Source organism: Bison bison, unplaced genomic scaffold (genome assembly GCF_000754665.1).
Source record: "Bison bison bison isolate TAMUID 2011002044 unplaced genomic scaffold, Bison_UMD1.0 scf7180017864295, whole genome shotgun sequence".
NCBI lineage: Eukaryota > Metazoa > Chordata > Mammalia > Artiodactyla > Bovidae > Bison > Bison bison.
This window is the reverse complement of record NW_011494867.1, coordinates 7,349,882-7,371,132: the sequence shown is the minus strand read 5'-3', so window position 1 is coordinate 7,371,132 and position 21,251 is coordinate 7,349,882. Positions and strand designations below refer to the sequence as shown.

Genomic DNA, 21,251 nt, shown 5'->3' with positions numbered 1-21,251 from the left:
GAAAGCTATGGCAAACCTAGACAGTGTATTAAAAAGTGAAGACATAACTTTGCTGACAAAGGTCCATACAGTCAAGGCTATGGTTTTTCCAGCAGTCATGTATGGATGTGAGAGTTGGACTATAAAGAAAACTGAGCACTGAAGAATTGATGCTTTTGAACTGTGGTGTTGGAGAAGACTCTTGAGAGTCCCTTGGACTGGAAGGATGATCAAACCAGTCAATCCTAAAGGAAATCAACCCTGAATATTCATTGGAAGGACTGATGCTGAAGTTCCAATACTTTGGCCACCTGATGCAAAGAGCCGACTCATTGGTAAAGACCCTGATGCTGGGTAAGAAGACTGAAGGCAGGAGAAGGGGGCAAGAGAATGAGATAGATGGTTAAACAGCATCACCAACTCAATGGACATGAATTTGAGCAAACTCTGAGAGACAGTAAAAGACAGGAAAGCCTGACGTGTTGCAGTCCATGGGGTTGCAAAGAGTCGGACAAGACTTAGTGACTCAACAACAAATTAGATATTTAATTTCATAAGAAAGGGAAGGAGTTTAAAAGTCCTTCCACTTAGAGAACTTCAAATGTAGAACTGAGCAAGAACTAATTTTCCTAAAGGGTATGAATCAGACCAGAGGAGATATGGTTACATGTGAGGTTCTCACATGTCACATATTACAATGTGACAAAGTTGAGACATGTTTAAAATTAAAACAATAGAATTACCTCTGAAAAAAGACAAAAAATTTAGAAGTTTTACTAGGTGGTGTGCCCTGCCCCCCACCAAAAAAAAGAATAGATGAAGCCACCAGCTCAATCTCACTGGCAACAGCAGGGCAGCTCACCTGAGCTCACATTCTCCTCAGACGCCAGCAAGTGCGCCACACTCCTCACCCGCGTAGCGTAAACTTCTATCATTTCTGAACCAGCCCCAAAGAATACTTCACGGATTGCTAGAAAACTAGAAAAATGCTTTCCTCAACATTCTAAGACACAGTATCTTTTCCCTTAAATGTGGTAAGAAAGCGAAGGGTAAGTGAAGCTTCAGCTTTTCAAAGTAAAAACAGCTTCTCTCTCAAACGCAAATCCTTATTACCTCGGCTCTTACGACTTCAGTAAATTCTTAAATTTCCCACAGCTAACTGACAAAGAAAACCAAAGATCTTTTAGTTTATATTTGTGTAACTTGTAAAGGATATATTTGGGAGTTTAAGTTACACTCTAAGTGATTCTTATATGATTAAAATACTTGCCTGCCTATAATATTAAGTGATATTCTAATGGGCTGAACAGTGAAATGATAGTCCAAAGACTGGATCCCAAATTTGGTTTCCATTCACATCTGAAGTGGGGAATGAAGGTGTATCTACGGGATGCTTTCTGTCCACCAGAGAGCAGTGCACCTATCACAGGCAAGTGAGGGTCAAAGAGTATGTTCTGGGAAGATTCTGAGCCCCAAATAAAAAACAGTGAAAAAAAAAATTAAATGTGATAGACATTATTAAATTCCGAGGATAGGGTCTCAAAAATCCCATGGCACAAACAGACCACAGAGCTGTGCATAATACAGGTCAGGCACTTTGCTTTTTTTATTCTCTAGGTTTCCGGCTCTATGTTAGGAGGCCGGCCCATCTGTATACAAAGCTTCTCATTTAAAAATCTCACTTAAAAGCAAGTCACTTTCAATCCTGTGAAGAATGTCACTTGGATCGCAAGGACACTATATTCATTGGTCATAATAAATGACTACCTACTGTGTGCCAAGCACTGGGATTAGCAGAACACTAAGGCAGGGTCCCTCCCACGAGGAGTTTACAGTCTAGAGGGAGGTCCGTATTTCACCTGCCTCCCTGTGATGCTCCTCAGAAGCCCAAGCAGAATTCTGAATAGGAGCTCAATCAACACTGGTGATTAAACCCAGGGCGGGCTTTTCTGTGCCAAGCGGGATCACTTCTCTCAGAGCACAAAGGGCAGCCCCTGAATCCAAGCAGCCTCACCCTTCCCTTCCCTTCCACTGGGTGCTCTGTAAGGGGGTTCCAGCACCTTCAAAGTTGATGCAGTGGAAGTGCCACCTCATTCTTTCCCTGGACAGTTCCATGTCTTCATCTGACCACAGGCAGCCTCCTCTTGAATCAGGAGAGCCAACATTCTAGAAGGTAATACTGTAGTGTTTTTAGAGCTCCTTGGAAAATTTTTGGGGATCCCTGGTCTGGCACACTGTAGGAAGAACGCACCAGGCAGAAAGCCAATGGACCAAGGCAGCTAACACATTTCTCTAGAACCCTAACCTGCTACCCTGAGTAACTGCAGTGCTGCAGCAAAGGAGCCCTGTCTTTACCCCGTCAATACAAAGGATGTATCTCCGGTGCATCGCCCAGGGAACTCCCCGCTCATAAAGGACAAAATGGCACTTCCAAAGTGTCACTGAAGAAAGTGCCATCACTAAAGTGGTAGTGCAAGGTGAGACAATACTTCAAGACAAACAGTATACTGTCCAACATCCCCCAAATATTCCTTTTTGGTTGCTGCACAGTTTGAAAAAAGCCTACTCTTAACTATCAACTCCTGACGGCGATCAAAGAACGGATTAGTGAAAGGAACGATGAATTTAGAAATTTCTTAGGCCAAATTTTTACAGTATACCAACTATGAGTTGGTAAGCACTGTTTTTACTATGCTAAAAAAAAGAAATGCAGATGGCAAGTAAAACTACAAACTACAAATACATCAATATATTCACTCAACATGAGTTTAACACAGTAGTATAAGCTGAAGGGCCAGAGGCTCAAGAATTTCTCTGAAGCACCAGGAGACAATAATATATGTAGTTTGGAATGACAATTCCAAAAGTAAACATATATAAACAGACATACCACATCACATCACACACACACACTCTCTCTCCCCCTCACACACACACATACACACTTTTATCTCTCACAGGATATAAGCACTATCAAAAAAAATTTTTAAACTTCATTTTAAATTAAACACTTAAATCTGTGAAAAAAAAAACCCAACAACTATGTTTGGATGTATTAAACAAAGAAACAAACAAACCTACTTTAGACTGTAGCCTAGAAGAAATCCTTTCAATATTCACTTACTCTAACCTGAGACAACTTGGATAATGAAAATAAATTGCACTTCCCCCCAAGATATTGTATTTAAAATTTTAAGATCTATCTTTAGCCGCTAATTTCAACATACACCTGGTAAAAGTGCCTTCTGTTAAAAGAAATATCAAAAATTTACCAAGAAAGGATGTTTCAAGGCATAAGTGGATGGTTAAAACACAAACCTGCATGAAATGAGTTCAAATTTACTTCACAATACTGATGTAACCGTGATTTACAAGAAAGTCATGATTCATTTTGGAACATAATAAAATTAAATACATCTCGAAACTTCAATGTGATATTTTTATATTTATATATAATAAAATAAGTTTGGCACTTAGCAGCTTTTGTTGGTTATTGCATCCCATATTATGTGGCAAATTTACTTTTAGAAAACATTACCTAACTTTTGCAGCTACAGTGTCAACGAACTAAATAATAATAAAACTTTTATAAAATGAATTGACCAAGTCATGCAGGCACTGATATATTGCAACAGGGACTCATTCACTCCTGAACAATGAACTGTCTCCTTGGAGAGGCCTGGCGTAGCCTGGAAAGAACTTTAAACTTCAGAAATTAAAGAAAAGAGAATTGCTGACTGTCACAGCTTTAACAGGACATCGGTTACCACTTTAATGTACCTCAGTGGTGGCTTCTGAAGGCTAAGGTTCTGTTCTGTACGGGGCATTTTACCAAAGAAAACCCACTCTTTCGGCAGTTTATTTCCCATAAAATTAACATCTAGTTGTACAAAGAAAGTTTTCTTTCTTTGTAGTGGCCATGTAGTTTGCCTTGATTAAAAGACATCCAAGACATCCTGGGGAAAGCGTGCAGACAACAGCTGACTGGTACACGGCACGAAGCACAGAGGCTGGCTTTGACTTAGGGGTCAGATCTGCTACGTGAGTGGCCTAGTGCCTCTGATAGAGGAGATGGAAACCCTGTGCCTCTGTGACCCGCGTCTTCTGCCAGGATGGAGAGCAAACGTGCACACAGCGTTCTTCAGAATCCCCACAGCAAGGCTGCTCAGCGACCTTTTCTAGCACTGGATTGACTTCTAACAAGTAGAAGAAAAAAAACTGCCCACAGGTGCCCCTTCTACTGCCCCTGGGTGGAGGAACGCAAGTGATGTTTCATACGCATGTGAAAAGCATACGAACATTCTAGGCAGAAGTTTCCAGAAGAAATTCCTATTCTCAAATTTATAACCAAAGGATACGTTCGTTAATCTCTAAGACTAAATGCTGCTTCTTAGAGCCACATACTAAGAGGGAGGGGAAAAAAAAGCTGTAGAAAACAATTAGAAATAAAGACCTCTATATTGATTAGAAACCTGATATTGCATAAATTTCAAATGATAAAGTCACTTTGAAGTCCCTGGTTTCACATGAAAGTGGCATAATTCAAATGGAAAACAAAGTATCTTACAAGGTTAAGTGCCACGAATGACTAGACTTTTTCCCCCCACGGGAAGTGGGGTCAATGTGGGTTGACATGGAGAGAGAGGGAAGGAGGAAAGGATTAATTTGCTCTACTATGAACAGAATGAAATTAAGTTGAGGTAGTTTATTCTACCAGCCAAACTTTACTTGTTATGTAATTTGTCAGAAACTCGTACTAGTGAACGGCATTGAGAAAATTCTGCTACAAAGGCTTGATTCTTACCATGGATTCGCATTCTAAGACATTTTCAAACCCTAGACAGTAGTAAACAAGACTGTGTGCTTTCAGGCAGGTTTTTTTTTTTTTTTTGTAAGTTTTTGATCCCTATATGTTTTCTCTGGACCTTTTTTTTTTTTTTTTTGGTCATAGCAGACCTTTATTATTTGTCTGACTCGGGTCCTTCTTTTATAAAATCTCCTACTTACTAATGTCCTCAGATTTATAAAATGGTTCTGCTTAGTTGAAAAGGAAGAATGGCACTGCAGGAGATCCTTCTCAACCCCAGACATGACAGCTTGCCGCATCTTCATCTGAAATTACACAGAAGTTAGAACTTCCTTTAAAGTCACAGGAGGGCTGCCACCTGACTCCTTAATTTACTGACCCTTTAGATTACTAAGATAGAATGTCATACAAGAGAAATTTTATCTTAGTTTTTTGATTCATCATAATTTAGTTCAAAAAAGATTCTTAGGATGGAGAACTAGTAGTTAAATGGAGACTAACTGGCATTGAGTCCAAACTAACATTTTTAGGCACAAACCCTTAATGGTTGGGCAGAGTTAGGCATAATGTCTCCTTCCAAGTGCAGTGGAAAAGCAATTCCGGTATGTTTGGATATGTTGATTTGCATATACGGATTTTTTTCCCCCCAACCAAAGCCAGGTACTTGAACACACCGGTCAGTCAGACAGGAGATCCCCTCGGGGAAAATGCACCTTAGGGCTTTAACTTCCATATTTTACACGATAGGATTCCCACTTCCCTTTTCTTCGGACACTGACTAGCCCCGGTTGGTCTAGGGACACACCTACGGGAGAAACGGATTCCCCCCGCTCGGTAGTTTTTTTTCCAGCAGTTTACGTTTTCTCCGGAACAAGAGCTGAAGCCCAGGCTTCAAAGCGTTAGAAAGCCACCCGCGTTACCGCACGGAGGCCGGCGCGAGGTCAGCAGCTGCGCGTCCCGCGGCCGCGCGTCACGGCGAGTGCACGCGGATGCGGAAGAGGCCCTGCTGCAGCTGCAGGCGGAACAGCTTGCAGTTGGCGATGCGCAGGGCCGCGCAGCCCGTGCGGCGCAGGTCGGAGGGCAGCAGGGGCTTGGTGTGCTGCCAGGTTCCCGTGCTCCTTTTGAACTCGCGCACGTAGTCGTAGTTGGTGCCTGCGCCCCAGGAGAACAAGCAGAGGTGACATACCGTGCCTGGGGGCCCCGGGCCCCTGACCGCCCCCACCCCGGGAAACGGCTCCCGCGAGATCACCCTTAACATGCTGACCTGTATCGAGATCTCCGATGACGTAGATACTGGCGCCTATGGGGACGGCTCCGTACACGAAAGAGGAACTGGCCGGGATGCACAGATTCTGGTCATTAAGATAGATCCACCTGAAAACAGAGGGAGAGGATGAAGGAGGCTAAGAAGATGGCCCGTGACATCCGGGCCGGCTGAGATGACAAAACTCGGGGCCGCCAACAGGAGGAGGCACGACCCCCACACCCCCTCTTGGGGAAACGCTCATCTCCCTCCTGTCACTGAAGATTGAAGCCTGTCTGTTCCGGAAGGTGGCGTGGACTTAATCAGAGACTGCACTGTTCAGTGTGCTCCCGTCCCTCAGCACAGTGTTCCTGAGATCACCCATGCTGTGGCTTCATTATCTCATTTCTTGTTATTTTAAGTAGGACTGCCCTACACTGGTGTAGCACTGGGGCAGCCTCTAGTGTCAGCCTTCCCTTGTGGTTCAGCTGGCAAAGCGTCTACCGGCAATGTGGGAGACCTGGGTTTGATCCCTGGGTTGGGAAGATCGCCTGGAGAAGGAAATGGCAACCCACTCCAGTATTCTTGCCTGGAAAATTCCATGGACAGAGGAGCAGGACAGGCTGCAGTCCATGGAATCTCAAGTCCGACAGGACTGTGGGATTAACTAACTATCCAGTGTCTGGCTATTTTGAACATTAGAGGGCAAAGCTCTTTTGTGTGCTTATGCTATGGAGTTGCTTGTTTATACGGTTAAAGGTGTATTTCCTTTGATAAGAAAAGGCGCACTGTTTTCCAGGGCGTTGTGTCCTTTTGCATGTCAATGAGCAACGTGTGAAAATTCCAGCTGCTGGGCATTTCTGCCAGCTCTTGGTACTGTTGGTCTTTTTTTTACTTTAATGATGCTGAGCATCTCTGTGTGTGCTTACTGGACACTTTGTGTATCTACTTTGGTGAAATGTCTGCTCAAAGATCTGTTCATTTTTCAAACTGGGTTTTCTGTCTTACTGAATTTTAAGATTCTTTTTTATTTTACAGTTACAAGTCCTTTTTTGGATATGTGTATCACAGATCCTTTTCCCCAGCATGTAGACTGTCTTTTCATTACCTTAATGGGGGCTTTTGAGAACAGCGGTTTTTTAATTTTGGTGAATTCCAGTTTATCATTTTTTTTTCTTTTTATAGTTCACACTTTCTATGTCCTTCTAGAAAATATTTGCCTATTACAAAGTTGAAAAGTTTTTTAAATTAAAATTTCTGGAAATTTTATTGTTCTAGTGTTAACATTTAGGTCTTATGATAATACATTTCAAGTTATCTTTGGTATATAGTGTAAGGTATAAGAGTCAAGTCCTTTTTATCCCTATATCTAGGCATATAGATAGCTAGTTTTTCCAGCATCATTTGCTAAAAATACATTTCTTTCCCCGCTGAATTGCCTTGGCTCTTCTGTTGAAAATCAATTCAATAACCATGAAAAGGAGCCAGGGCTCCATGAAGAAGTGTCTGATTCCACAGCTGAGACAGAAAACACAAGATGAGCCTGGACCATCTTGTGCTGCCACGGAGGAAGCGCTGCAGAAAGGATGAGGTGTGTCAGAGGACACAGAGCCAACATGCAGCTCCTGACGGCCACAGCTGGACCAGCTGGAGCAACGCAGTAAACAACCGTCCTGGCCGGGTAACTCAGAGAGTAAGATGAATATCCGTGAGTCCATACTGATATAAATAAACGGCCGAATCCATTAAAAAAAAAATAGGGAGAAGGGACAGCTGTTCTTTACAGAACTCCAGCTGACATAGGGAGAAGGAATGAGGGAAGCAGAAAAATCCCCAGGAGGCAAACACCATGGCTCTAACTTCCGTGAGGCCAGCCCATCGAGGACACTCCATTAGTGGTGAAAATTTAAGGAGAAACAGTATATTCGCATATTCTCAAATTATCTCTTCCAAGATATTCATGAATTACAAAGGGAGAAGCAGTGACTTTACAGTGGGGGAAACCCCACAGATGGCACCTTAACCATGTCATCAAGATTAGCATCACCAGTAATGGGACAAAGTGTCTCTCCCCCTGACACCAGGCAGAGAAGGGCCCAGAAGCACTGATGAGGGATCCCCACCTCAAACGCACAACCTCAGCCTCGTTACAAGGCATCATCAGACAAACCCAGGTGGAGAGACATCCTCGTAAAAAACCACCCGATAACCTTCAAAGACTCCCCAGTACAAGGGTGGTCCCCACGCATCCCCACTTAATTCACTTAGAGTAAGTAGAAAAGTCAGCTGCAGTTTGGGTAAAAGGTATTAGTGGATGAACTGGTGAAATAAAGTCGAATAAAGTCTGTAGTTTACTTAATACTGTACCAAAGTGAATGCTACAGCATGTAAGATGTTAACAGTAGGAGAAGCTGGGTGAACGGTTTATGGGAACTCTATTTTTGCTACTTTCCTACAGGTCTAAAATTATTCCCAAATAAAAGGTTTTTGGTGTTTTTTTTTTTTGCTTTAAAACAAAACAAACTAGACTCTGCTATATAATAATGTTCACTTAAGTAAATTTGACCAATTCCCTTTCATAGCTAAAAGCATAGCCAGGTCAGAGCAGACCTCAGTTAGAGGAAATGTATGTAAGCCCTTTAGCACCACCAGCGTCCAGGCCTCCACTCACTACCGGAGCACATACAATTATTTCACTAAGAGCAGCGCTTTTTTCCCAATGCACATTCTCCCCAGACTGTTACAGAGTGGTACATTCCCTATTTTGAATCTCAAGAAATGTAGAAGCAGAATGTTGTCCAAGATCATGGAACAACTCAGAGGCCAAGCTGCTATAAAGCGAAGATCCAATTCCTCTAATATCTGAAAGCTAATTGGTATCAAGCAGTTTGTGGGACTGGGAATACAGCTTGGCCCCTGCCTCTGAGCTGCCTCTAATAAATAGGGAAAGGGAAAAACTAAGAGCTATCCCTGCAAAGTGAAATCGGGCCATCACTGACCTCGTGTCTTACAGGCACTGGACCCATGAATGCTTGCACCTGAGGCTCAGCAAGTCTGAGCACGCCCACTGGCTACAGAACGCTGGGAGCACCTCTCTGGAGTGCCAGAAGATACCTCAGGTCCTCAATAGTGTCCTGCTCACAAAGCCCAGACGTAATCCAGACAGCAAAAGAGCCAGATAAATGAGAGCCCCTTCTAGGGGGGCTAAACAATTAACAGACGCCAACTCTGATGACTCAGATGATGGGATTATCTACCAGGCAGGGATGTGGACACAGCTAGCACAACGATGCTCAGTAAGTGAAAAAGGAAAATAGGCTTATGATGGAAAGATAGGGGACTGTGGCAGAGAAATTTTAAAAATCTAATATGCTACCTGAAGAAGGTAGAAAAGGAAAAACAAAATAAACCCAGAGTAAGTAAAAGGAAGGAAATAAGACAGGAGAAACCAATGAAACAGATCACACAATGGAGAAAATGAACTCTGATGTGCAGCAGGCTCTTTGAGAAGGTAAGTACAATGCTCAACAGAGGGCGCTGGAGGGACTGCAAGGCTGGGAGAGGAAAGGGCTTCTTCCCTGGTATCGGTGGTCTGCTCTGCTGTCTCCAGCGTGCAGGGGCCCCGGAGGTGCTCACCTGCGGGGAGGTGCTCTGCTGGCCAGCAAGCAGCTTCCTGCACACCAGCTCTGGCCCCGGCGCCCAAGGGCTCTGCTGTATCCTGGGCCACATCACCCCTGCTCTACAGAGGTGAAACCCAGCCCTGCAGGGTCTGGAGCAAAGTTCCAAGTTTGTTCCTTCCTGGGACTCTTTCCCTCGGTCCTAAAGGCTGCAGCTGCACTTCTTTCTTGACTATTTCTGCTTTCATCGGAGTCTCCTCTCACAGGTTAGCAGTTAACTCCTCCAGTTAACTCCTACTAGTTAATCATTAGGTCGGTGACCACCTAACCACCTGTTAAGTTTATGGAACGCTGACAGCTATTTTCCACACTGAGCTGACTTTTCTGCTTATCCTAAGTGAATTAAGTGGGGATGTGGGGGGCACCACCCCTGTACTTGCGAGTCTTTGATGGTGGCACTGAGGTCTGCATGTTCCTCAGGATGCAGTGCTGCCCCTGGTTCTCTACCTTGGCAGGGGAGGAACGTTCTGGTGACTTCCACTTAACCCTTGCTCCCGTAATGGTCCCTGATCCGCAGGTCAGAGAACCATATGGGGATGTGGCCAGTGGTCAGAGATGTCTATCCAAGTACATGTTCATCAAAAGATGAAGCTGACAGGTCTTGACTTCAGAGAAGAGTTAACTGATTTATCTATTAAAAAGGAGAAGGGGAGGGCACGTGGGCTGAGCAAATGCTCAGAGGCAACAAGACACGGACGGCTGTAAGAAGCGAGCGGCACTCCAGAGCACGGCAAAGGAAGAAGTGGAAAAGCGGACGTTTTTCTCAACCTCAGATCACAGAGGGCCCCGAGGAGGCGGCTAAATCCTCATGTCTTTACTTGGCAAGCAGGGGGTAACTAGGAATAATCTCCATCTGAATGAAATGACCAAAGGCAGATTCATCTTTCAGAAGCACAAGTAGGTGAAATGTATCGGAGAGACTGGTTAGAAGGCTAAGGACACCGCACGCATGACAGGGAACTCGCTGGAGCTGTGGCAGAGAAATAAAGGTGGGTATGTGCAAAAGACACTATAGAGTTTAAAAAAAAATACGATTTGGCAACTCATGAGATGTGAAGCATAAGAGAGAATCAAAGATGACTTTAAAAGACATATAGACCACTGGGAGGATGACAGTACTAGTCTAGTACAGTACTAGAAGCAGGAGTGCAAAGAACAGAGAGAGACACACTCGTCTTTCTGGATATATGAAGTTGTTACTGTGACTTGGTATAAATAAAGGCAATTTTTAAAAAAATTTTTGCTTTCCTTCAAACAGTTTTGCTTTTAGTCAGAAACACAGAAAATAGTAAGATGTGGCATTTTTCCAGGAAACTTTTAACCTAAAAATAGGGAACAAAGACAGGAAAGACAAGAGATTACTTAAAAACAATAAATAGTCTTCAATCTAAGGCAGGTTGTTCATTTGGCAGCAGCTTCCAAAGTATGCAAATACCACACACTTGGAAACATCTGAGCTTTAAAGAGAGAAACTACTCACAGATGTTTTCCCCCTTCTATAGGTTTTCATGGGAAAGACTAAGTTTTGAAGGCACTATTGTGTGGTATTTGAACTGGTGGTCTCTGAGGCCAGGACGCCCGAGTTCAAATGCCAGCTCTGCCACATGCTGTCTGTGTGTTTTGGGGCACATGACTCAACCTCTCTGTGTTTTGATTTCCTCATATGCAAGACAGGAATGAAAGAGTACCTGTATCTCAGAGGGCTGTTTTGAAGATTAAATGTGTTAAGTGAGGTAATATATGGCACTTAGTATCGTGTGTTTATGTTTAGCTTTATCTAGACAAGAGTCCTATATACTGACAACAGAAATCAAGCTTTCTTCATTCTATTTGTGAACAAACACTGGAGAACTTGAATATAAGCAAACTAGAGAAGTGAATTTTATTGGGAAGTACTTTAAATAGCAACGAAGAAAGTAATAGTCATGTTTAACAATTATGAACGAAAGCAAGTAATACTCTTATTGAAAGTGAAAAGTGAAAGTGAAGTCGCTCAATCATGTCCAACTCTTTGCGACCCCATGGACTGGAGCCTACCCAGGCCCCTCCATCCATGGAATTTTCCAGGCAAGAGTACTGGAGTGGGTTGCCATTTCCTTCTCCAGGGGATCTTCCTGACCCAGGGATCGAACCCATGTGCCCCGCATTGCTGGCAGACACTTTACCATCTGAGCCATCTGGGAAGCCCAATACTCTTATTACTTAATATTCCATAAACAGGAGACAACCTGAGAGAAATCTAAAGGTTCTAATGATGATAGCATATCAAGGGAGATTGAAAACTTCACAGCCATCTTCAAGTCCTCTACAATCAAAACAGAACAGGAAATGGTAAAACCATAAGCAACCCTGATTATTCCAGCAAGTGAGATACAGCTCTCTAGCTCACACTGTCCAAACAGTAGTTCAGTCATTATGAGTAAGGCTTATATCAATATTTTATCAGAAAACAAGTGTACTGACCCCTGCTTGTTAATGAACTTGGGCAACTGTTTTGAGATTCATTTGGGAAGGAAATTCATATACTACTTTGTAGTGTGAATAGTCAGCCCTCACAGTAACACATTATGGAAGAGAGGTGTAGAAAAGTCTTTGAAATTCTTCCCCTGTCCCAACCATAGTAGCAAGCATTCTCAAATTGCTCTCACACTTTGTCTAGTGAATTTTCCTAAGATTGTCTGCCCCCAGTAACTGAAGGGGAAAAAAAAAATTGGCTATGCAAACATCATAAAATTAAAATACATTAATAGATAACATACATATTTCTAAAATCTTGGCACCTGTGCATTGTTTACCCTAAAATACTGTGAAATTAAACATTATATTCTGGCACCCCCTTCTGGCAACACGATCGAAATGCTATCACAAGATTAACTTGAGCACAGCAATTTCCCTGTAGGATGTGAACATATTACTGCAAGAAAAACGCTGTTGGGTGGTTATAATAAAACAGGTGAGAGGAGCAAAGTGAGGGGGATTGGACCGATGCTGCAACTCCACCTCACATGCATGGCAGCCCATCAGATGATTCAAGAATCTCCAATACCACGTTTACTGAGTGTCTGATACAAGCCAGGGTGAGGCCAGAAGCTAGGACCCAAAGCTGAGCTGGAACTCGCCCCGAAGGAGCTTCAGTTCACAGTCACAATCCAAGAGACAGGCATGGGACCACAGACTGAGGAGTCCAACTCAGATCGGGAGACATGAGAAGGCCTTCTCTTGGCGGTGATCATTAAGCTGAGTTTTGAAGAAGCCAAATTAACTGGATAAATGTGAGAAGGGAAGTTTTAGGCAAAAGGAAAAGTATGAAAGCACAGAGCTGAGACAATGATACCACGCTTTGGAGGGAAGATACCACCCAGTGGGACTCAGGTGAAGCACCTGGGTTGAACCGTAGCAGAAAGAGTACACATAGGTCATATCACAAAAGGCCATATCTGCTAAGTTAAGGAGTTTAAACTTTCTCCTAAAAGCTATCAAAAGCATCAAGGTCTGCTCTGCACTTGAGAAACATTTTTCTCTGGCTTTCCTATGAGTTACCAAGACTTCTGAAGTCACTAAATAAATATCCGGTATGCATTAGACATAAATAGGTAAGTTCAGTGGAACAATTTGAAAGCAAAACTAAATGAAGCTAAGACATGCCTTTGAAAGCACAGAGAGAGAGCTGCAGAAGCCACACGAAGCCGTCCACATGTACCTTTTAAACTCATCGTGGTAGAACTCCGACTTGCAAGTCACCATCTCGCCCCCCTGGATGTCCTCGCGACTTCTGACACCCCCAAACACGTACAGTTCCATGGCAACTCCACAGGCCACCGCGCCAAACCTGAAAGGCACACCACGCACACACACTGAGCACTGGGTTCATCGATGTATCTCAGGACTCGACTCCCTAATTCCTCTTTTGCTTGTCTTAGCTCTGTGACATTCAGTGTTTCACAAATACATGAGTCTTCCTTTTTCAGAGTGTGGATTATTCATCTAGCGTTATATGAACCAAATGGCAAGTCAAATAAAAGGTCCATTTAGGAGAAGGGAGAAGCGAGAGCCGGGCGAAGGGGGCTCTCCAGCCCGCCCCGCTCTCTCACCTCCTCTCTTTCAGGGGACAGATGGCGGTCCACTGCTGGGTCCGGGGGTCATAGCACTCCACAGACTCGAAGAGCTTCCCGTAGGATCCTCCGCCCATGGCATAGATTTTCTTCTTCATAGCTGCATAGCAGCCAATCTGGAAGGAGGAAGCAACAGTGGGGGAGGCAACGTTTATCATTAAAAGTTGGCTGAGTCAACACCAGCTTGGCTGGAACCCTGGGAGATGTTTGGAAAAGGGTCTGACGGAGGCTGGCTTTCAAAAATGGGACAAGCATGGGTAATACATATACTGTCCTGAGGGAAGGATCAGCTCCACCTGACACTGCTCCACTAAGTGAGATAAGCACACAGCCTTGCTTTTAAAGGAGCTTTCCAAGCTCTCTTCTTTCACCACTATTTGAAGAGTCCAAGATGCCGAGTCCACAGAGCAAGATGTCACTCAACTCTTGCCCCAAATTAAGTCAGCTGGAAGGGCACACACAGTGAGTGATCATATTACCAGTGAGTCCCAGTACCTAGGTGTGAAATGCCCAGGGCACTAAAAAGGCTCTGGCCTGATGATGAAATGCCCGTCTCCACCAGGGAACAGAAATACAGACCAAGTCCTGAACAGGTAATGGAGCCCTTAGTTTTCATTCTTCTCAGAACCAATGGCAGTTCTTTACCTCTGGATCAATGGATTAATGCTTCCGCCCAAGTGTGCATGACGATTAAGAAAACAGGTTTGGGAGATCTGGTTCCTGCCTAGGTTAGTGCCATCACGGAGCAGGTGTGGGCCGCAGGCACAAGAGCGCTGCCCAGAGCCCAGCGCCCCCGTGAACTCTCTCACGCAGCTCCCCAGCTTGGCATGTGACTGGCAACAGTGAAGGCAAGAAGCTACCAGCAAAGGCACACTTGCGTAATGTCAGCGCTTTAACACCATCAACCGCGTTAAAAGGCACCGTGGGAGTGAAGACACAGTACCTTTCAAAGCCCGTGTGTGAGTCTCATCACGAGGTGGCTCTCACCTTTCTAACCATGGTCAGATCAGGTTGCTTTGTCCAGGTTTTAGAATAAATATCGTAACATTCCATGGAAATTAGCTCTTTTTCTCCATCTTCTCCTCCTAGAACGTACAGCATGCCATCTATCTCCACAATTCCAAAATTATGTCTTGCCTGAAAAAACATGAAAGACCTTTGTAGACAAAAGGCCAACTCTCATACTGAAAGCTGATAATCATATATTTAATACAAATGACAGGTTTTCATTACATTCCTGCAAAGAAATACAAGACTCAGAACTGTGTCTCTCAAACAGTTCTGCTTTCCCCAGAAGCTCACTCTTCTATCACAAGAGACAGAGAACCCAAGTCCAGGAATTTCCCAGAACAAGGGATTTCACACGAGGTGGATTCACAGGTAAAATCCTTACCTTTCGCTCAAGTCAGCTCACGACAAGAAAAAGAACGATTACCGCCTGGTTCCATAAAATGATTTTTGTTCAGCATGGGTAGCAGTGGCTCCCAGCTGACGTGTGAAATTGTGTAAGAGCCCCAGCAACAGGCCTGCCGGTGGTCGTGGTGGGGTGGTGCGTACGGGCCTGCACGAAGGCTGCCCGCAGTGTGACACTCACCCACTCACAGCACTGACCACGCAGACAGAAGCCCTGCCATCCAAAAGTCTGAGCGAACAATTTAGAAAGGCCTAGTGTGTGAGGAGGGGTGATGTGGTATGAAAAGAAAGAAAGCAAGGGAGGCAAAAAGGGAGCTCAGGGCCGGGGGGAGGCCTTGCTAAGAAGGAGGCGGGCAGTATGCCCCGCGGGCACCTGGCAAGGGACTGAAGCAAGTGTGTTCCCAGGAGGTGGGGTGGAGGGCACAGGCATGCCAGGCAGGGGTCTTGGTGGGGCCGCTGTCTCTGTCATTTCACTCAAAGGCAGAAGCAAACGAAAGCACTAATGGGGGTAAAAAGAAACATCAAACAAAAAAAGCAACGCTTTATTTACCTCGTTCATCGGTGGCAAAGCGGTCCACATATTTGCATCTGGGTCATACTTTTCTCCTGAGCTCAGGGTCTGCTTGTTTTCATCTTGGCCTCCAAATACAAACAAAAACCCTTCTGAAAAAATCAAAGGAGATACACAAGAAAGTTGAAGCGTAAGTTTTCAATACCCATTCCCAAGCAAATGCCAATGCCGTGAGGGCAGAGAGAGTACGTGGAGACACCTTTTTGATGACAAGGGATTCGAGATGTTTGTCACACTTCACTCAATCCTTGATGACACAGTTAATCTGTCAGTCACTCCGACCATTTCACTTCACTCAGAATCTCTGAGCAGATTCCCACTTCTCTGTGGCTTAAAAGGGAAACTGACACCACCCATCCAGTCATCAAATGACTCTTAAGTTATTTCAGTTTGTCTGTTCCATTCCCCAGCCCATATTTTAAAATAAAATAGTTTTATTAAAGAAGAAACAGCCAAAGGGACACTGGTAAAACTGAAGGGAAATGTAGGCTGGAGAGGTTACCATGCATGGAAACCATTTTGCTCTGAGGGTATTAGCAATGTGGGAAAAACGCAAGCTTTCTCTTAATGGCTTTGAGGGCATGAAGAAAACAGAAATCTAAATCCCAGGCCCACAGAGAGTGTGGTTTCTGGCAGGAAAGCTTCTTTGAAGTTCTAACCCTCAGGAAGAAGGCCAACCAGAATGAGAAGCCAAATTTAAATATCCTTGCTTATCTAGGAAATCTCAAAATTTGAATTTGATTTACAGTAATTACAAATTAGTGTTTTTAGGCAACTGGCAGAAACAAATGCAAAACTTCTATGTAAGACAGTACCTTTATCTAAGTTTTAGAATCTAATATTCTAAGATTTTAAATCATTAAAGTTTTCCTACAAATAATTTTTAATAAAATGATCAGCACCCAGCCAAGATACTCAGGTATACAAAGGAACTAGACTCTATGAAGATGAAGCAGTAGAAACAGACAATAGGAAGTAATCTAGAAAAAGACTGCAAATTTCAAATATTAGAGTAATAAAAGAGATGATAAAACAAAAATGCTCACTATGTTATTTAAAGATAGCTCTATACGAAGGGATGGACATAGCAGGTTTGAAAAAAAGAAAATTCTAGAGGGGAAAAAAAGATGAAATAGATTGAATAAAATATTCAATGGATGGGTTCAATGGCAGATTCATCCCAAAGAAAACAAAAAGAAGGCAGAAGGCAGGGGATGGAGTACGAAGGTCTAGCCATGCTTAATCTGACTTCCAAAAGCAGAGGGACAGGGGAGAATAAGCAAGGACAACATTTGAAGACATAAATAAAAATTTTCCAGATTTGATGAAAGGCCAACCTTCAGAGTCAAGATGCCCAACAATCCCCAAATATGGTAAAATTTTAAATAAAATGTTCACCTAATACTGAAATGACAGGGAAAAAAGAAAAAAAAAGAAAACTTAAATACAGTCCAGAGAAAAGACAGAGTTTTATATCTGACAACTGACTTAACAACTAGGAATAACAGAGGTCAGAAGAAAAATATCTTCAGTGTGCTGAACAATAATAGAGGCCAACCTAAAATTCTATACCCAGTAAAAACATCCTTTAAGGATGAAGGCAAAATAATGACATCTTTAGACAAATCTTGGACTTTGCCGTCATTAGACCCATGTTAAGTTCAGAAGGATGAACTTCAGAGAGAAGGAAAATGATCCCAGATGGCAAGTTTGAGGAGTAAGAGGGAAAAAACAAAGAAGTTGGTAAATATGTGGATAAATCTAAATGAATACTACCTACAGGTGTGTATATAACATACATTAACAAAACACATACACATGTAAATATTTATTTGTAACTAACCACGTATTTTAATACTGTAAAACTGTGGAACATGAAAAATAGAGTATAAATGTACTGATGAACTCTAGATTTTGTTAACAATACAGGATGAGGATGCTGATGTAACTTTCAAAGGGACAGAGACATAGAATATAACCTCTAATCTGGTAGAGAGGGAAAAAACTGAATGACAAAAAAAGTCGGTCAAGTTTTTTTGAAAAAAAGGCAGGAAAAGAAGAAACATGGAATAGGCTGGACACATAGGAACTACTCAATCATTTCACAACTTTGGTCAACATGATTGGAAACAATTCCTCTCCTCACTGCTTCAAGTTTCTGAAACAACCACCCCTCTAGGAAACCTGAAAGTTAGTGATACAGGAACCTTTGTGGTAGGTGTGCATGTGTGAAAATTATGAACAACTATACACATTATGGGGGGAAAATTTAAGGAAGGTAAGTCTGAGAAAAAGAACAAGAAATCAGACCCACATTCTGTTGCCTACACCACTCCATTCAGCTGACTACCGTTGATGAAAACATCGATAATCATAGAACCTACAGTTTCATTTTCAGTCCACAGCTTTAGCCATGCCTACAGTACAGTACAGTGTGGAAGAGCTTAAAAATGTTAACGTAATGTTAGTGGGCAAACAGAGACTACGAAAGAAGAGTTCCAGGAAGACTGCGGACAGTAGTTGGAACGAAGTGAAACGGCACCTGCGGGATGAAGCCAGCAAGGTAGTGAGAACTTCCAATAAGGCTCCAAACTAAAACATACTTTCTGTAGTAAAGTAACTTCAAGCCAGAACTAATTTAAGTAATATTTTCTCAAGTCTCCTATGAAATGCCTGCTCTTACACGACACTCTTACTTTGGGTGTGTGTTACATGCTGTAACTCTACCCTGCCGGGCTCTCCAAGATGGGGCACTAGCATGGCTCAAGGAAATCTGCATCTCTGATGTGATCATCCGGGCAGTGGGTGGTAAGGGTCACTCAGCTCTGCTCTTCCAGCAGTTAAGTCATCCAATAAAAATGCTCCGCTACTGACATCGTAAAAACAGCTACATATTTAAGACTTGGGAACAGTAAGGACTGGTCAGAAGACACTCTTCTTACCACAGTCTTGAAAGCTAGAGCCACGCTGAACATGTCCCCATAGAGGGGCAATATCTTTAAGGGGTTCTGCGTCATCCTGCACAGCACTGAAATCACGTCTCCCTTGATCTTATGTTTAAGTGAAGCAGATGAGGGCACGGTACCTGCTGAGAGGACCCCGTGGTTGATTCTGGGCATGCTTAGAGGGGCCAGTTCGATCCACAGCTGCCGATTGGGGTCGTAAAGGGGGCACATACATCGCATCGCTGCCGTTGGCTTCCGCGAACTAAGGGGAGGCAGATGATCAGTTAGCAGTTAATATGTTTATATTCTGCTTAGAAAAACCACGGCGAGTTTTACTGCTCTCAAGAATGTTTCAAACATTAAAAAAAAAAGATCGATTGCTATTTAGGCTTTAGATACTGAGAACTGTCCTGAGTTCTTGTGCACCTGGAAATCTCTCTTCCCTGACTTAGACCACAGCTCACGGCCATGCTTACACTCTCTCCTCTCCACCCACGGTCACGATGCACTCCGAGTAGCCGCGGGGCTTGAAGCTGGCCAGCATGGCCTCCCCCTGCTGTGGCTGGCTGAGGGGGATGTTGCTGCACTCCTTGACGATCTCGCGGACCAACGGCTCATTGAGCATCTGCTCCCGTAAGTAGCTCGAGTCCAACCCTGAAACCCACAGCGCTGACATGACATCCTTCATGTGGACCTGCAGAGTAGGGTGGAAAGCACGGGGAGGAGAAAGGGAGAGTGTGCATTTAGAAGGGACATTTTCCGACTCATAGAAAACTACAAGTGTTGATGAGTCAGATGATCAACAGGCAAGGAGTAAGGGCCAGTGCTGCTTGAATGTGTGAGGCGGCCCCTTTCCTTTCTACTTCCTCTGGCCTCGATAAACAAAAGTTTAACTTAAAATAGCATCACTTCAGCATCACTTTGCTGGATCACTGCAAAGTTTCAAGAAGCTTCCATTATACCCTACAGGGTTCCCACGGCAACAGGAAAACCTACAAGAACCCCGCTATGATTTGCTTTATCTCACTAACTTGGATGTGCTATGAGTTATACCCCATTTATACAAATATTGGTTACAGAAAGAGCTTGACACAATATGTCAACTAGATAATGAAAATGTACCAACATCAAAATTATAAGAAAAATCTGAAAAAGCCCAAGTTCCAAAGACAAAAATCGTGACAACTGTGTAATCATTTCTTCAGGAATTACTACTAAAAATGATCTAACATGTATAATATAAATTACATGCTTTTCATACTCAATCATTAAATTTGAACCAAATGACTACAGCACTGTACATATGTTAAGGCGACTAGTTTTTCTGGGCTTTGGAACCGTCATTTTAAGGTCCACTTGTCTATACCCTGAGTAGTAAAGGCCAGCAGTCCTTACAGCGTCAAGCTGGGATTAACCAAAGAATGAGGAACTGCCTTTTCTTTCCCGGCAGCCACTCCACCTTTGACACCCTCATCACTTTAAGGCAAGAAGAGGGTCACAGAGAAGCTGCTTCAGTGGTGCTGTCAAGTTGGAAACTCTTCTCTCCTCTTTCCTAAGCTGCCCCACCACCAACGTGGAAAACAACACTAACTGTGCCACCTGAGCCGAGGCTAGGAGTGCGGTTTCCCAGTGGACACAGCTTATGGGCCTACAGAATTAAAAAATTACAAGCTGATCGTTAACATGTAAATCAAGGATTACTAAGAACAATTAAAAACACACTTATGCATTTTGAAAGCCTGTCTGTAATGTAATATATTTATTTTGGAGCTAGCCTCTAGGATATACACATGAGATTCAAAGCCCTGTGATGTAAAGGCTAAAGCACCCTCCCTAATGACCTCAAACCTGATATCCTCTAACACATTTCTCATTAAGAACAACATTCGAAGGATGTCAAGTCACTTTTAAGTGTTAATATTTTCATTGCTATATGATGAATTACACTCACTCTGGTAGACGGATCTGAAAAAAACCAACTGCTTTAGAGAGCCTATGGGAAGATGTATAACAGGTCATGGTTTAGATCACAACTCTAAGTTTTTCAAGTTGGAGGAGAAAGATAAAACATGTAGAACTGGGGTGAAGAACAGACACATACGAATAAGTGGAATGTCCAAGTCAGAGCATGCTATAAGGTACCTTTCTTATTTCCGTATCGTGCGCTATCCATCGGATGACCGCTTCAAACACATATTTTTCGTTGCCGACGTTTAACTTCTCGAGAGAGATCACCTCCTTCAGCTTCTGCGGACTCAGCTCGAGGAACTCCTCGGTGCTGCTGACGTCCCGGAAGTGGGTTTCCAGGTACTCGGTGGCCAGGTAATGCACGTGGTGCAGGCAGTAGTGCAGCGCGAAGTCGCGGATGCCGATGCAGTTCTCGGCGGCGATGCAGCCCTCCAGGAACTCGCAGCACAGCGCCTTGAGGTCCGTCAGCAGCAGCAGGTCCGCCGCCTGCACCACGTCCTGGATGGTGTCCTCGTTCAGCCGGATCTGGAAGGACC

General features: G+C 43.5%; 1 protein-coding gene across 1 annotated transcript in view; it reads right to left on the bottom strand.

Moving 5' to 3' along the window:
• Window positions 1-4,668: 4,668 nt before the first annotated feature.
• Window positions 4,669-21,251, bottom strand: part of GAN (gigaxonin) — a 32,847-nt gene continuing 16,264 nt past the window's right edge. The window contains exons 3-11 of the mRNA XM_010850796.1: window positions 20,890-21,240; window positions 19,224-19,441; window positions 18,888-19,009; window positions 15,782-15,894; window positions 14,806-14,955; window positions 13,798-13,934; window positions 13,407-13,535; window positions 6,051-6,160; window positions 4,669-5,938 (exon numbers count right to left, since the gene is read on the bottom strand). Coding sequence (XP_010849098.1) covers window positions 5,757-5,938; window positions 6,051-6,160; window positions 13,407-13,535; window positions 13,798-13,934; window positions 14,806-14,955; window positions 15,782-15,894; window positions 18,888-19,009; window positions 19,224-19,441; window positions 20,890-21,240 — 1,512 coding nt within the window. The 3' untranslated portion in view covers window positions 4,669-5,756. The remainder of the gene's footprint in view (window positions 5,939-6,050; window positions 6,161-13,406; window positions 13,536-13,797; window positions 13,935-14,805; window positions 14,956-15,781; window positions 15,895-18,887; window positions 19,010-19,223; window positions 19,442-20,889; window positions 21,241-21,251) is intronic.